The 16,157-nt window shown below is 46.4% G+C and overlaps 1 protein-coding gene across 1 annotated transcript in view; it reads right to left on the bottom strand.

Annotated features, from left to right (window-relative positions):
* Positions 1–16,157, bottom strand: part of LOC140387321 (phospholipid-transporting ATPase ID-like) — a 207,143-nt gene that overhangs the window by 22,648 nt on the left and 168,338 nt on the right. The window contains exons 21-24 of the mRNA XM_072470249.1: positions 14,659–14,842; positions 13,464–13,687; positions 7,058–7,141; positions 4,634–4,879 (exon numbers count right to left, since the gene is read on the bottom strand). Of these exons, the coding sequence (XP_072326350.1) occupies positions 4,634–4,879; positions 7,058–7,141; positions 13,464–13,687; positions 14,659–14,842 (738 nt within the window). The remainder of the gene's footprint in view (positions 1–4,633; positions 4,880–7,057; positions 7,142–13,463; positions 13,688–14,658; positions 14,843–16,157) is intronic.

Raw genomic sequence — 16,157 nt, 5'->3', positions numbered from 1 at the left:
ATATATTTTCCTACTTATCACTGCCACTACCATACTTGCTTCTGACTGGAAGTTTAGGAAACAATGTACAATGCAACACCGCTTTAGTGGTAATATGGCCTATTTAAGTTGGTCAGTAAATTACCCATCTCTAAAAGGCTTATTTATCCTTCAATTCCAGTGGATAAGTTCAAATGTTGTTCTACCCCATTGTCAGTCAAACGGGCAGTCAGTAAATGGATGACATGATCTGCTTGCAGCTGGGGTTGTTCCACTTGGGACATCCTGGTGACAAGACCCATGTTCTCTGACTGGATTGCTTTAGAGAGGGCCAGTCTGGATTTGATGGGCTGAATGGCTTCCTTCTGTGCAGTAAAGACTTTGACTCCTTAGTATTTTATAGCACACACTAAACATACAGGAAGTTTGCTGGGCAATGTTAATTTGATCCAGACCGTATAATATTCCTACACATTAGGAATTTTGGGAGGGAATTAAATGCTTGTGTTCTGCATGCATTTATGCAGAGTTACTTGAATAGCTTTCTTCCACTTTTGAACAATCAAAGTGCCTCAAGGTTAAGCTAATTTGAAAGCCTAAAGACCGGATACCTTCTGAGAATTAGATTCAGCCATCCATTTATTAAGAATTAATTGAATTACTATTTTATTGTTCATGAAGGAGTTGCTTATGGGGGCATCAGACTTTAATTGAAATAAAACTATTTCGTACATGGCAACAATGACACGATTATTCATTGTCTGGGACAACATTTTCTAGTTGGTGGTAACTGGGAATAGCTCTCACCAGTTCTGCGCCTGAATGTGGGACTTCATCTTTTAGGCTCAAATGCTGCAGTGCTAAGAAGATGCTGGAACTCTTGGCACTGAAAGATGACAATGTTAGAATTACGAATGTGCTCATAATAACACCCACTGCACTTCCAATATATTGTGTGACACCGGGCTGGATTTTCGGATTCCCCAGCGCACGTTTCTCAGTGGCGTCCCATTCGCGGGAGGTGGGATTCTATACTCAGGGCAGCACGAGGGCAGCACGGTAGCATAGTGGATAGCACAAGTGCTTCACAGCTCCAGGCTCCCAGGTTCGATTCCCGGCTTGGGTTACTGTCTGTGCGGAGTCTGCACATTCTCCCCGTGTGTGTGTGGGTTTCCTCCGGGTGCTCCGGTTTCCTCCCACAGTCCAAAGATGTGCAGGTTAGGTGGATTGGCCATGCTAAATTGCCCTTAGTGTCCAAATTTGCCCTTCGTGTTAGGTGGGGTTACTGTGTTATGGGGATAGGGTGGCGGTGTGGGCTTGGGTAGGGTGCTCTTTCCAAGAGCCGGTGCAGACTCGATGGGCCGAATGGCCTCCTTCTGCACTGTAAATTCTATGATACTCCCGCCGCTTGTCAATGGGATTTTCCACTGAAGCCACCCCACGCTGTCGGGTAACCCGCAGGCAGGGGTGCGCTGCCAGCTGGAAAAGTGAATTGCTACGGCCAGAGAATTCCTACCATTGACTCCACGGGCTGGATTTTACCGGGGATTGGTTGTGGTGGGGGAGGGGGGAGGAGCGACCGCGAAGTTGGTACCAAACCAACCAATTTATTAAAAAGGCCACTCCGCAGCTTAAACAAGCTGGAGGTCAGAATTCCCTCCCTCAGGGGTAGGTTCCACCCTCAAGAGCTACTGAGTGATTTTGCCACAGCAACAGCAAATGAATGATAATCAGAAAGAAGAGTCCCATCATCCCTTGTAGTGTCACAAAATGCACTGTACGAAACAAAAGACAAGAGAGGTGTGAACTCCTTGGGCTATACAGATAAAGAACTCCCTCTTATTGAACAACAGATTGAGTTGCCCGCGTTCTCGTGTATTCCAAGCTTTTCTGCTGGCCTAGAAAATCAACCAGCAGCTCTACTGAGATAGGGTCCTGGTGTGACTGGGAGTGGAAGTGGGGATGGGTGGGGGAAACAAGGGGCCGGTTTTGGAGGCTAGGCGGGGACGCACAAATTGGGAAGTTCCGTCTTGGGGGATGCCCCCAAATTATGTGCTTTCCACCTTTCCAAGAGTTGCAACAACAAAAAAATCAGCCTTCCCACTCTCACTGCTCAGTGTGTTATGGGATTGGAAGTGGGTTGAGGGGCTTAAGTGGCCAATAATTGGCCAACTAAGGCCCAGAAATGCTTATGGGCAGGTGGTCTAGTGGGCGTCTTACTTACGTTCTGTATCGTGGGGACTGGGTCACAGGTGGGTGGGAAGGCAGGGGGGATTGTGACACTACATATGCTCCGCCACCCCCCCCCTCTAGATCATTCCCTCTAGATCCCCTCTAGATCACTCCATCCTCTAGATCATCCCCTTGTTGGTTCATCCCACCATTGGTCGTTAAGTTCTGAGTCGCCTGGATCCTCTTCTGCGAAATTCCTCCACAAACCCCTTTGCTCACCCCTATATCCCAATCCCCTCAAGATGCTGTTCTTCAGACAGGGTTTGTGAGAGGGAGGCAGCTCTTTGTTATTGAACGTCGTTATGGCAGCGGCAGAGGGGAAGAAAACAGAGGTGTCGATAGGGGGAATATTGGAGCTACTTCGAGTGTTTGGGTCTTTCTCGGGGTACAAACTAAATTTAGATAAGAGTGAGTATTTTGTGGCGTCTCGTCCGGGGGTGGGGCAGGGGTGGGGGGGCTGCCATTCCGTAGGGCAGGGACTCATTTTAGGTACCTGGTTGCCAGGGAGTGGGTGGGCTCCACAGGTACAACATTTCTAGTTTGGTGGGGGGAGTGAAAGCATATCTGGCAAGGTGGGATGGGGTCCCTCTGTCACAGGCGGTTAAAATGAACGTGTTGCTGCGATTTCTGTTTATTTTTCAATGCCTGCCGATTTTCCTGCCAAAGGCTTTTTTCAGAGAGATTGAGGGAACAATTACATCGTTCATATGGGGAGGGAAGGTGGCCAGAGTTAGAAAGGTGCTGCTGCAGAGGGAAGGCAGGCAGGGGGCTTGGGTCTTCCGAACCTGATGTATTACTACTGGGCGGCGAATGTGGAGAAGGTGCGGAGCTGGGTCAGAGGGGTTGATTCCCAGTGGGTCAGAATGGAGGAGGAGAGTTTGTGCAGGGGGTCGGGATTGAAAGCAGTAGCAACAGCGCTGCTCCCGATAGCCCCGGGGAAGTACTCAGGGAGTCCGGTAATAATAGCTTAATTGAGAAATTGTAGGCAGTTTCGCCAACACTTCTGGTTGGGGGCAGGGTCAAAGGAAATGCCGATTCGGGGGAACCACAGATTTGAGCCAGGGAGGTGGGATGGAAATTTTCGGAAATGGGAGGAGAAGGGGATTAACACACGAAAAGATTTGTTTCTTAGGGGTCGGTTTGCAGGGTTGAAGGAGCTGGGAGCGAAGTATTGGCTGAAGCAGGGGGAAATGTTTAGATACATGCAGGCTCAAGATTTTGCCAGAAAGGAGATACAGGGCTTCCCGGTGGAGCCGGTCTCCAAATTGCTGGAGGAGGTGCTGACGGCAGGGGGACTGGAGAAGGGGGCAGTGTCAGCGGTTTATGGGGCTATTTTGGAGGAGGAGAAAGCATCACTGAAAGGGATCAAAGCAAAGTGGGAGGAAGAGTTGGGAGAGGATATGGAGGAGGGGTTCTGGTGTGAGGTGCTCCGGAGAGTGAATGCCTCCACCTCGTCCGCGAGGTTGGGGCTGATACAGCTGAAGGTGGTATGCAGAGCGCACCTCACGAGGGCGAGGATGAGACGATTCTTTGAAGGAGTAGGAGATGTGTGTGAAAGTTGCGGATGGGGGCCCTGTTAATCACGTTCATATGTTTTGGTCCTGTCCGAAGCTAGAGGATTACTGGAAGGAGGTTTTTAGGGTAATTTCTAAAGTGGTGCACGTGAAACTGGACCCGGGTCCCCCGGAGGCCATATTCGGGGTGTCGGACCAGCCAGGGTTGGAAACGGTGCGGAGGCAGATGTTGTAGCCTTCGCCTCGTTGATCGCCCGAAGGCGGATCCTGATGGGTTGGAGAGCAACCTCTCCACCCTGTGCCCTGGCGTGACGGGGGGACCTGGTGGAATTCTTGACTCTTGAGAAGGTTAAGTTTGAACTGAGGGGAAGGATGGAGGGGTTCTACAATTCATGGGCATTATTCATTGTGCACTTTCAAGCACTGGATAACATCGAACATTAGTTGGGGGGAGGGGGGGGGGGGGGGGCTGCGGTGTGTGTTAATGGTGGCTATGGGTGATTCCCGATTCCTTTTTGTCATTTGAACATGCGGGCTAATGTTTGGGGTTTGGTGGGAGGATGGGCTTGTTGTTATTGATATGGGGATTGTCAGATTTGTTACTGATTATTGTTTATTGTTGGTGGGTGTAAATTTGGGAGAAAATATTAAAAAGGAGAATAAAGAAATATTTGAAAAAAAAAAGATGCTGTTCTTGACCTACCTTTCCAGCCAAATCTTTGACTGCCCCTCCTAAATACTCCTTCACATCTGTGAAAGAGCTTTTCCTAATTTATTACGTTCTCTGGATAGAGGCTCATTATTGTTGTCAACAATCTTAATTTAAAAATTCCTGAGTATTTGTGATAACTCTATCACTGGTGTCACGCTGAAGTAACCTGCACAAACTTTTTAAAAGCAGAACTTACTTGCACACTAACCACAATCACCAAAGATGTTGCCACAGTAACAGCGAATGACTGGTAATCAGAAAGATGAGTCCCATCATCTCTTGTAGTATCACAAAATGCACCGTATGGAACAAAGAAAAGGACGATGGATGTGTAGACTCCTTGGACTATACAGATAAAGAACTCCCTCTTATTGAACAACAGATTGAGTTGTCCGGGTTCATAGAGTCTTGTGTATTCCAAGCTTTTCTGTTCGTTGACATCCTGAGGAGAAAAATTACATTAGAGACTAAATACTCTCATCAGTGACTCATCAATTCGGCATCGCGGTAACGAAAAACACTCTGAACTGACTAACGTATTACTCCCCATCCCAACAGATGGACCTTAACCCTTATCTCACCTCTAATTGATCATTAGGTGATTATATTTCCTGAAATGCTGCTGAGTTAGACAAGAGACGAAACAGCACCAAGGTTTGAACTCTGACTAATTGTGTTGAGTTAGGCTATCTCAGCTGGTCTCGTAAATATAGAGGCCACAACTGATTTAGGGACTGGAAAACAATGATCAACCAAGTTCCCTTGTTTTGGTTGGTAGACATTGGCTCCTATTAGAAAATGCACATTTGTGAATGTTGGGCAAGGTGAAGCTTAGATGAGGGCCGGGATTCTCCGACCCCCCCGCCGGGTCAGAGAATCCCCGGGGGGAGGCATGAATTCCGCCCCGCCGCCGGCTGCTGTATTCTCCGCTGCCGATTTTCCGGCGGCGGCGGGATTCCCGCCATGCCGGTCTTGGGCCGTTGACAGTGGCCCCCCCCGGGGATTCTCCTGGCCCCGATGGGCCGAGCAGCCGTCCATTTTTGGCCAGTCCCGCCAGCGTGAATTATTCACCTCACGTACGGCAGGACCTGGCATGTGAGTATGCAGGTGAGTATGCGGGGACAGTCTTCCGGGGGGGGCGCGGGGGCATCCGACCCTGGGGGGGGGGGCACCCCACGGTGGCGGCCTGGCCCACAATCGGGGCCTACGGATCTGCAGGCGGGCTTGTTCAGTGGGGGGGACTTCTTTCTTCTGTGCCGGGCCCCTGTAGGGCTCCGCCATATTGCCCGGGGGCCGGTACGGAGAGGAGAACCCCCCCGCGCAGGCGCGAAATACGGCGGCCGGTCTGCGCATGCGTGGAATCACGCCAACCCCTCCTGCGTCCACCTTGCCCTCAAAAATGCAGAGAATTCCGCACTTTCGGGGGCTGTTGATGCCGGAGTGGTTGGTGCCGGTTTTCCCGCCGGCGTGGGGACTTAGTCCCCAGAAGGGAGAATCCCACCCGGGATGTCTCCTCTGGTCAAAGTAGCTAATTAACACTCGTCATCTAGATTTTCATGCAAAGTGCAGTCACTTGCACAAGGTATTAGACATAATAATAATGATCTTTATTAGTGTCACAAGTAGGCTTACATCAACACTGCAATGATGTTACAGTGAAAATTGGCTGGAGGCAGAGGGCACAATACCTCAGTACCAGCAAGTACCTCAGAGGAATAGGGAGAGAAAATTGTTTGGAGGTCCTTTTGATTTTAAAAAAGACAAACTAAGAAAGATACGGGGTAACACGATCCTCCAGACTATAGGAAACACATGAGGAGTTCTCGACCATGACTAGGTTTTTGAGGTAACTCTGATTAGATGAAAATGGGCAAAAAAAAGACTGTTGTGTCAGCACATCATCGACCTAATTCACAGTGAGATGATTTTGATCCTGGACTGTGTAAACATAATACAGTATTCTTTGCTTCTACTTTGACTGTAGTTTAAAAAAAATAACACTCAGTGTCATAGTGAAGATCCAAGTAAATTGCATTCCTTATAAACAAAAGATACAACGTACAGGTAGAAAGGGAAATTGTAAGTCCTAGTCTGATTGCTACTAATGCCGATTGTTCGATGCCTGGTTAGTCCATGTTGTAGCGACATTGTAAATTTGTTTACCATTCTCTCCATGAACTCTCTGATAGAGTGCTGAATTGAATGAAATTTGACTGTCTCAATCCAGTTCTCAATTGGGCTCAAAGTACAAAACAATTATCAGGCTCGCTCAAAGCACAAGCGTTCCAGAAGCTACCATGCTAGAAATGCCAAATGCACACCTAAGATTTGGAACAGAGTAGAGGGTACATATTTTGATACATATTTGGGGCCAGACTGCAGCTGAAATGGTATTGGTTAAAGAGAGAATCCTTCACCCCATTGAACAATAAATATGCACATAATTGCAACAAAGATTGAATATTTAAAGAGCTGTACTGAATTTCCTGGCACGCTGTACTGGGAGAATTTGTTGGAATCTATGTACAAATAGGCTTCTATTATCAGCAAAGTTCCATGAACAAAAGGAAATTAAACCCTCATTCTGAACGGATCTAAATTAATTCAAAGATTACTTTACCTGATCAAATATGCCCATGGCCAGAACAGGAAGAGATGTGTAAACGATGTTGTATAAGGTGATAAACCACTGGTCATAAACAGTCTGCAAAAAACAAAGGGCTGTGAAAATCATCTAAAACTATCAACGACCATACCAACAGATGTATATTAAATTCATAGAGCGCGATCAAACGGCCAGCTGCGCTCGAAAGGCAGCGCGGTCGATGAAAACCGGGAGTCCCCGCTCCCGGGATCTACCCGGCTCGCAACGCTTCGTGAGCTCTAACAATACTTTGGGTGAGAGTTGTTCAGTACTGGTCTCCACAAATAGGAACCAGATGGAACGGCACTCGTGGGGTTTCCAAGGGAATCGGAGGCCCCAGGTGCTTGCCATCTGGACAGGCTGGTACCCTGGCACTGCCACTTGGATGCCAGCCTGGCACTGCCAAGGTGCCCAGGTGGCACTGTCAGCTGGCAGGGGCACTGCCGGCCTAGCACTGCCAGGGTGCCAAGCTGGCATTTTTTACACAACAGCAATCGGGCCGTGGGTTCCCTGCGCAGGGAATGTGAGGGGGGGGGGGGGGGGGCTGCGGCGGGCCCGCGGATCCCCCTCACAGTGAGTTATGGCTTGGGGGAGCATCAGGGGTCGCGACGGCGGCTCCAGAGATCACCGATCTCTCGCTACACTGAAGAGTACACAGCCTGAGTGAGTGAGACACAGACAGAGTGAGAATTTGGTAATTTGGTGCAGTGAGGTAACCAGGAAAGGTAAGTGGTTCATCTAATTGTGCTGTTTTTCAGTTAAAAGTGCAGTGTAGATTAGTGTCTGATTGGCTGAAGCTGCCCCCACCCTAATTGCTGAGAGGCAGTTATCTGGCAGTCACCGGAGGCCTTTTAAGGGGCACAAAGGTACACATTGTATTCTTCTCTTTGAAGTTTTAGTGTGAGTCATCCTAAAGTCTGTATAAAAGACAGACAGAAAGCGCACTTAGTAAGCATTGCGCTGGTCAAGGAGACATAGCCTGAGTGAGTGAGACACAGACAGAGTGAGAATTTGGTAATTTGGTTCAGTGAGGTAACCAGGAAAGGTAAGTGGTTAATCTAATTGTGCTGTTTTTCAGTTAAAAGTGCAGTGTAGATTAGTGTCTGAAGCTTAAATTAAACTAATTAATTAATTAGTGATGGCTGGTCAGATGATGTGCTTGAGCTGCTTGATGTGGGAGCTGGCAGATCCCATTGCAAGCTGCAGCGACCACATCTGCAGTAAGTGTTGGCTGCTCGAAGAGCTCCAGCTCAGAGTTGATGAGCTGGAGTCTGAGCTTCAAACACTGAGGCACATCTGGGAGGGGGAGACTTACCTGGACACTGTGTTTCAGGAGGCAGTCACACCTATCAGAGTAAGTAGTTTAATTCCGGCCAGTGGCCAGGGACAGCAGGGTGTGACTGCAAGTCAGGCAGGTAAAGGGAACCAGCAGTCAGGAACTCCCGAGCCTCAGCCCTTGACCCTGTCCAACAGGTATGAGGCACTTGCTCCCTGTGTGGATGGCGAACAGGGCTGCAGGAAGGATGAGGCAGCTGACCAAGGCACCATGGTTCAGCAGGCCATTCAAGGGGAGGGAGTAAATAGGCAAGTTGTAGTTGTAGGGGATTCCATTATCAGGGGGATAGATAGTATCCTTTGTGAGCAGGATAAAGAGTCCTGCATGGTATGTTGCCTGCCCGGTGCTAGGGTGCGGGACATCTCTGACCGGCTTGAAAGGATACTGGGGAGGGGGAGGGGGAGGGGGAGGGGGAGGATCCAGTTGTTGTGGTCCATGTCGGTACCGACAACATAGGCAAGTCTAGAAAAGAGGACCTGTTTCGAGATTATAAAGAGCTAGGATTCAAATTTTAAAAAAGGTCCTCAAGGGTCATAATCTCCGGATTACTGCCCGAGCCACGTGCAAATTGGCATAGGGAGGCAAGAATAAGGGAAGTTAACACGTGGCTGAAAGAGTGGTGTGGGAAAGAGGGGTTCCTTTTCATGGGATACTGGCATCAGTTTTGGGACAGGGGGGACCTATATCGTTGGGATGGTCTCCACCTGAACCGAGCTGGGACCAGTGTTCTGGCGAAAAGAGTAAATAGGGTGGTCAATAGGACCTTAAACTAGAGATTGGGGGGGAAGGGAAAGTCAGGGTACCAAGAGGTGAAGTAATCAATGGGAAGCGTAGCTGCTTAGGAATACAAAAAAGCACGAAAAGACAGAACTCAGGAGAGGTTACGATAGTCCCCATCTCACAAAATATGGCACAGTGTATGGAAAGGCTCAGTAAACCAAGGTCCACCACACTAAGAAAACAAAAAGGGACGGTCAATAGAGAATTAAAGGTGCTATATTTAAATGAGCGCAGTGTATGGAACAAGGTAGATGAGCTTGTGGCCCAGATTGTGACTGGCAGGTATGATGTGATAGGCATCACAGAGACGTGGTTGCAGGGGGTTCAGGACTGGCATTTAAACATCCAGGGATTCACAACCTATCGAAAAGACAGAGAGGTGGGCAGAGGGGGCGGGGTTGCCTTGTTAATTAGGAATAAAATTAAATCAATAGGACTAAACGACATAGGGTCAGATGATGTGGAGTCTGTGTGGGTAGAGTTGAGGAACCACAAAGGCAAAAAAACCCTAATGGGAGTTATGTACAGGCCTCCTAACAGTGGTCAGGACCAGGGGCACAAAATGCACCACGAAATAGAAAGTGCATGTCAGAAAGGCAAGGTCACAGTGATCATGGGGGACTTCACTATGCAGGTGGACTGGGTAAATAATGCTGCCAGTGGACCCAAGGAAAGGGAATTCATTGAATGTTTACAGGAGGGCTTTTTGGAACAGCTTGTGATGGAGCCCACGAGGGGACAGGCCATTCTGGACTTAGTGTTATGTAATGAGCCAGACTTGATTAAAGATCTTAAAGTAAGGGAACACTTAGGAGGCAGTGATCATAATATGGTAGAATTCAATCTCCAATTTGAAAGAAAGAAGGTAGAATCAGATGTAAAGGTGTTACAGTTAAATAAAGGTAACTACAGGGACATGAGGGAGGAACTGACGAAAATCGACTGGGAGCAGAGCCTAGTGGGAAAGACAGTAGAACAGCAATGGCAGGAGTTTCTGTGAGTAACTGAGGACACAGTACAGAGGTTCATCCCAAAGAAAAGAAAGGTTATCAGAGGGGGGATTAGGCAGCCATGGCTGACAAAGGAAGTTAGGGAATGCACCAAAGCAAAAGAGAAAGCCTATAATGTGGCAAAGAGTAGTGGGAAGTCAGAAGATTGGGAAGGCTACAAAAACAAACAGAGGATAACAAAGAGAGATATAAGGAAAGAGAGGATCAATTATGAAGGTGGGCTAGCCAGTAACATTAGGAATGATAGTAAAAGTTTATTTAAATACATTAAAAACAAACGGGAGGCAAAAGTAGACATTGGGCCGCTCCAAAATGACGCTGGTAATCTAGTGATGGGAGACAAAGAAATAGCTGAGGAACTAAATAAGTACTTTGCGTCAGTCTTCACAGTAGAAGACATGAGTAATATCCCAACAATTCAGGAGAGTCAGGGGGCAGAGTTGAATATGGTAGCCATCACAAAGGAGAAAGTGCTAGAGAAACTAAGAGGTCTAAAAATTGATAAATCTCCGGGCCCAGTTGGGCTACATCCTAGAGTTCTAAAGGAGATAGCTGAAGAAATAGTGGAGGCGTTAGTTATGATCTTTCAAAAGTCACTGGAGTCAGGGAAAGTCCCAGAGGATTGGAAAATCGTTGTAACCCCCCTGTTCAAGAAGGGAACAAGGAAAAAGATGGAAAATTATAGGCCAATTAGCCTAACCTCGGTTGTTGGCAAGATTCTAGAATCCATTATTAAGGATGAGATTTCTAAATTCTTGGAAGTGCAGGGTCGGATTAGGACAAGTCAGCATGGATTTAGTAAGGGGAGGTCGTGCCTGACCAACCTGTTAGAGTTCTTTGAAGAGATAACAAATAGGTTACACCAAGGAGAGCCAATGGATGTTATCTATCTTGACTTCCAAAAGGCCTTTGATGAGGTGCCTCACGGGAGACTGCTGAGTAAAATAAGGGCCCATGGTATTCGAGGCAAGGTACTAACATGGATTGACGATTGGCTGTCAGGCAGAAGGCAGATAGTTGAGATAAAAGGTTCTTTTTCAGAATGGCAACCGGTGATGAGTGGTGTCCCGCAGGGTTCAGTGTTGGGGCCACAGCTGTTCTCTTTATATATTAACGATCTAGATGACGGGACTGGGGGAATTCTGGCTAAGTTTGCCGATGATACAAAGATAGGTGGAGGGGCAGGTAGTATGGAGGAGGTGGGGAGGCTGCAGAAAGATTTAGACAGTTTAGGAGAGTGGTCCAAGAAATGGCTGATGAAATTCAACATGCGCAAGTGCGAGGTCTTGCACTTTGGAAAAAAGAATAGAGGCATGGACTATTTTCTAAACGGTGACAAAATTCATAATGCTGAAGTGCAAAGGGACTTGGGAGTCCTAGTCCAGGATTCTCTAAAGGTAAACTTGCAGTTTGAGTCCGTAATTAAGAAAGCAAATGCAATGTTGTCATTTATCTCAAAAGGCTTGGAATATAAAAGCAGGGATGTACTTCTGAAGCTTTATAAAGCATTAGTTAGGCCCCATTTAGAATACTGTGAGCAATTTTGGGCCCCACACCTCAGGAAGGACATACTGGCACTGGAGCGGGTCCAGCGGAGATTCACACGGATGATCCCAGGAATGGTAGGCCTAACATACGATGAACGTCTGAGGATCCTGGGATTATATTCATTGGAGTTTAGGAGGTTGAGGGGAGATCTAATAGAAACATACAAGATAATGAATGGCTTAGATAGGGTGGACGTAGGGAAGTTGTTTCCATTAGCAGGGGAGACTAGGACCCGGGGGCACAGCCTTAGCATAAAAGGGAGTCACTTTAGAACAGAGATGAGGAGAAATTTCTTCAGCCAGAGAGTGGTGGGTCTGTGGAATTCATTGCCACAGAGGGCGGTGGAGGCCGGTACGTTGAGTGTCTTTAAGACAGAAGTTGATAAATTCTTGATTTCTCGAGGAATTAAGGGCTATGGAGAGAGAGCAGGTAAATGGAGTTGAAATCAGCCATGATTGAATGGTGGAGTGGACTCGATGGGCCGAATGGCCTTACTTCCGCTCCTATGTCTTATGGTCATATGGAGTACTGGCGAGCGGAGCTCCTCAGTGCAGAAAATGGGGTTATGTGCGGGCTTGGTTGTGCGTTCCCTGCTGAGGCCCCCTATCTAACCCGAGTGATATTTGAAAGCCTTGTGTTTCTCGGCACTGTGAGCGCTGGGAAACACGTGGCTCAACGCGCTCGCTATAAGACTTTGTTCCCATTTACTTAAATAATCTTCAAAATCAATGTAGCTGTTTTAGAAAATAAAGAGCTTGTTAAAGTGAAAACATGCAATATAAACAGAAAGAGGATAATGTAAAAAATATTCTTGGTCACATGCTTTGATATAAAGCATTCCGACTTGCAGGCAAATATCATCAAAATATTCAGAGATGCCGAGTTTCAACAGGAGTTTCATTCCCAGAGAGATTTTACAAGTGGTTAATTTCAAGTTCACATAAATCTCAAAAGTCATGATGTACTTTCACGAGCAAATTGCATTTCCTCTACAATAACTTTCATTATTGATTACATTTTGAAGATTTTAGAGCACTTCATTTCCATTTGAATATACCAGGGCTTAGAGCAAATTTGCATTTAGATGATGGCACAGCGGCAGAGTGGTTACCAGGGATCCAGGTTTATTTCCAACCTTGAGTGACTGTCTGTGTGGAGTTTGCAAGTTCCTCACATGTCTGCCTGGGTTTCCTCCGGGTGCTCCGGTTTTCTCCCACAGTCCAAAGATGTGCAGGTTAGGTGGATTGGCCATGCTAAATTGCGCCTTAGTGTCCAAACGTTAGGTGGGATTATGAGGTTACAGCGAAAGGGCAGGGGAGTGGGCCTTGGTAAACTGCTCTTTCAGAGGGTTGGTGTAGATTCAATGGGCCGAATGGCCTCCTTCTGCACTGTAGAGATTCTATGATTGATTCTATGATGCATTAGTTCAGTTTATATTATGACGTATTATATCTATGATATGACGTAACAGGATATTATTGACTCACTGTAAAATTTATAATATTACACAAGAAATCTACGCAGATTGTGATGTTAAAATTTGCAATATTGACTTCACACAATTTAGAACACTTCTAAAATTAATTATGTTGCCTTAAAACCCTGAACTCTGCATAACTAATTGATTCTGACCCTACACCTCATTAGGCATGGAGGTATTGACTCCGATCTGTTTGGAACAACTGATCACTTTTTCAGATAAACTAACCTGTGCAGAGAATCCACAGAAGAAACCAAACCAGAAGTGTACAAGAGTGAACGCAAAGTTCTTATAGAAAAAGTAATAAAGGAACTTGCACATCCTCAGATAGGACCACCTCCCATGGACTAACAAAAGCCGCTGGAGGTATCGGAATTGTCCAAATGAATAGTCACTAGCTAGAACAGCCTGCATGCCTTCCTGGCCACTGATTCCAACTCCTATGTGTGCACCTGTGGGTAAAGCAACCGCAGTTAGTGCATTAAAGAGTTAAATTAGAAAAAAATATGCTCTGGTTTTGTTCCAAGACTGAGGTTCATTTAGAAAGATAAGCAAAAATCTCACACACAACAATGGCAAGATAACTTCTTAAACATTATGATAAAAGCAAATTACTGCGGATGCTGGGATCCGAAACCAAAACAGAAAATGCTGGGCAATCTCAGCAGGTCTGACAGTATCTAGGGAGAGAGAGCAGAGCTAATGTTTCGAGTCTGGATGAATTTGTTAAAGCTGACAAAGTGTTGACAAAGAGTCATCCAGACTTGAAATGCTAACTCCGTTCTCTTGCCACAGATGCTGTCAGACCTGCTGACATTGTGCAGCATTTTCTGTTTTTGAACTTATTAAACATCTTGCTCAGCCTCTAGTAACTTTATATCAGCACGTTAAATTAATATATTTCCAACCTGACGTTGAAAGGAAACTGCATTAAGTTATCCACACAACATACTGAAAACCTCTCATTTACGTTTTAGCAAAGGCACAATTTTATCTTTGATTTTAACCAAATTCATTGTTCGGATTTATATATTTTTCCCAAGATGGAAGTAGGAAAATTATTCGATTGACTATCACAAAGACTTGATCCATCCTCATTCCTTGATTTAATTGCCACACACGGGTAAGAACTTTTGCTTGAGAGCAGGAGACGCTACTGAGACACTATTGCCTCGCAACTCTGTCCATTTAATATATTGCTGCGCATTGCATGAAATGATCAGCTGAGTTCTTCTCGTCATGTTTTAATCTGGGCCACAACCTTAATTCTTTGACTGGCGGAAGTAACTTTGAGACTTCAAATCAAAGAAACTGACAGCGGTGAAGATCTATAAAAAGTACTTCTTGGCATTTCTGATGCACCATTTCGATATTGATGCAGATTTTAGATTTGCATTCACATTTGGCAGGGCACCTTGCTTACTTTTGATCATGCTGACGTCATTTGCCCCATCGCCTATAGCCAGCGTGACAGCTTTCTTGAAAGTTTTGACCAGCTCAACCACTTGGGCTTTCTGTAATGGTGTGACTCTACAGCAAATAACCGTTCTGCACATGCTGGCCATGTCCAGGAACTCACGTTGCATGTCTGCTTCGAGGGCATGGGCCTGTATGACAGGAAGCAAGAAATAAAGACAGGCATTGAACTGTTTAACCAGAAAAGAAACCATTCTTCACAAACGTGAAATTAGGATGAAATTTTGTTTCCAGGAGCCAGCATAAAGCACAATAGACCAGATGGATCCTTCCATGCTCTGTGTTTCCATGATTTACATATGAACACTTAAGTGTCATGAAATATATATTCCATCCAAAGGTCACGTACAATTCATTCAATCATGAGTCCCACCCCCATCAAACTTTGGCAGAACGGTAGCACATTGGTTAGACTGTTGCTTCATAGCGCCAGGGTCCCAGGTTCAATTCCCGGTTTGGGTCACTGCCAGTGTGGAGTCTGCGCGTTCTCCCCGTGTTTACGTGGTTTCCTCCGGGTGCTCCGGTTTCCTCCCACAGTCCAAAGACGTGCTTGTTACGTGAATTGGACATTCTAAATACTCCCTCCGTGTACCCGAACAGGTGCCGGAGTGTGGCGACTAGGGGATTTTCACAGTAATGTCATTACAGTATAAGCCTACCTGTGACATTAATAAAGATGATTATTATTATTACTTTGAAGGTCAACAAGCACAGGTAAACCTGGAGGGGAAGTTTTGTAACTTTTCTGTCCAGATCGTTTTCTGCCTGCAGCATCTTTACTGAAAGTCAAATCAATGTGTTTTACTCTCCAGTAAGTGTTTTGTGCTTTCTTATCCGAGGGTTGTTAACGATCGAAAATGAAACTTTTACAGTGCCAGCATCAAGCGCTTTGCAGGCCACAGGCCAGGCATATGACAGCTGGATGCGGAATTGAACTCCTTCCATTGTGCCCCAACATCTCTCATCTCCCAACCATAAAAGATCTGACCCCTACTGCACCACTTCTGATACTTCTTCCCCTGCCCACACCAGCTACCCTGTGGTCTCTGAGTGAGACTTCCAAAATGTCAAATTAGGGACAGTTTAGTTGTCCAGACCAATCCCATGGGATTCTTAATTTCCAAAATCATTTTGCATTAAACATTTGGTGTTAGCAGACCTGGGAAACGTAAATCCCATGTGTCTGGACCAGAACTCATGCCCAATTTGCAGAGATGAAATAAATTGTAATTTAGCGGCATGGCGGTTAGCACTGCTGCCTCACAGCACCAGGGACCCGGGTTCAATTCCAGCCTTGGGTCACTGTCTGTGCGGAGTTTGCACATTCCCCCCGTGTTGGCGTGGGTTTCCTCTGGGTGCTCCGGTTTCCTCCCACAGCCCAAAGATGTGCGGGTTAGGTGGATCGGCTAAGCTAAATTGCCCCTTAGTGTCCGAAAAGATGGGTAG

Source organism: Scyliorhinus torazame, chromosome 12, assembly GCF_047496885.1.
Source record: "Scyliorhinus torazame isolate Kashiwa2021f chromosome 12, sScyTor2.1, whole genome shotgun sequence".
Lineage (NCBI taxonomy): Eukaryota > Metazoa > Chordata > Chondrichthyes > Carcharhiniformes > Scyliorhinidae > Scyliorhinus > Scyliorhinus torazame.
The sequence above is the reverse complement of the archived record's forward strand: the minus strand, read 5'-3'. Positions and strand labels throughout refer to the sequence as shown.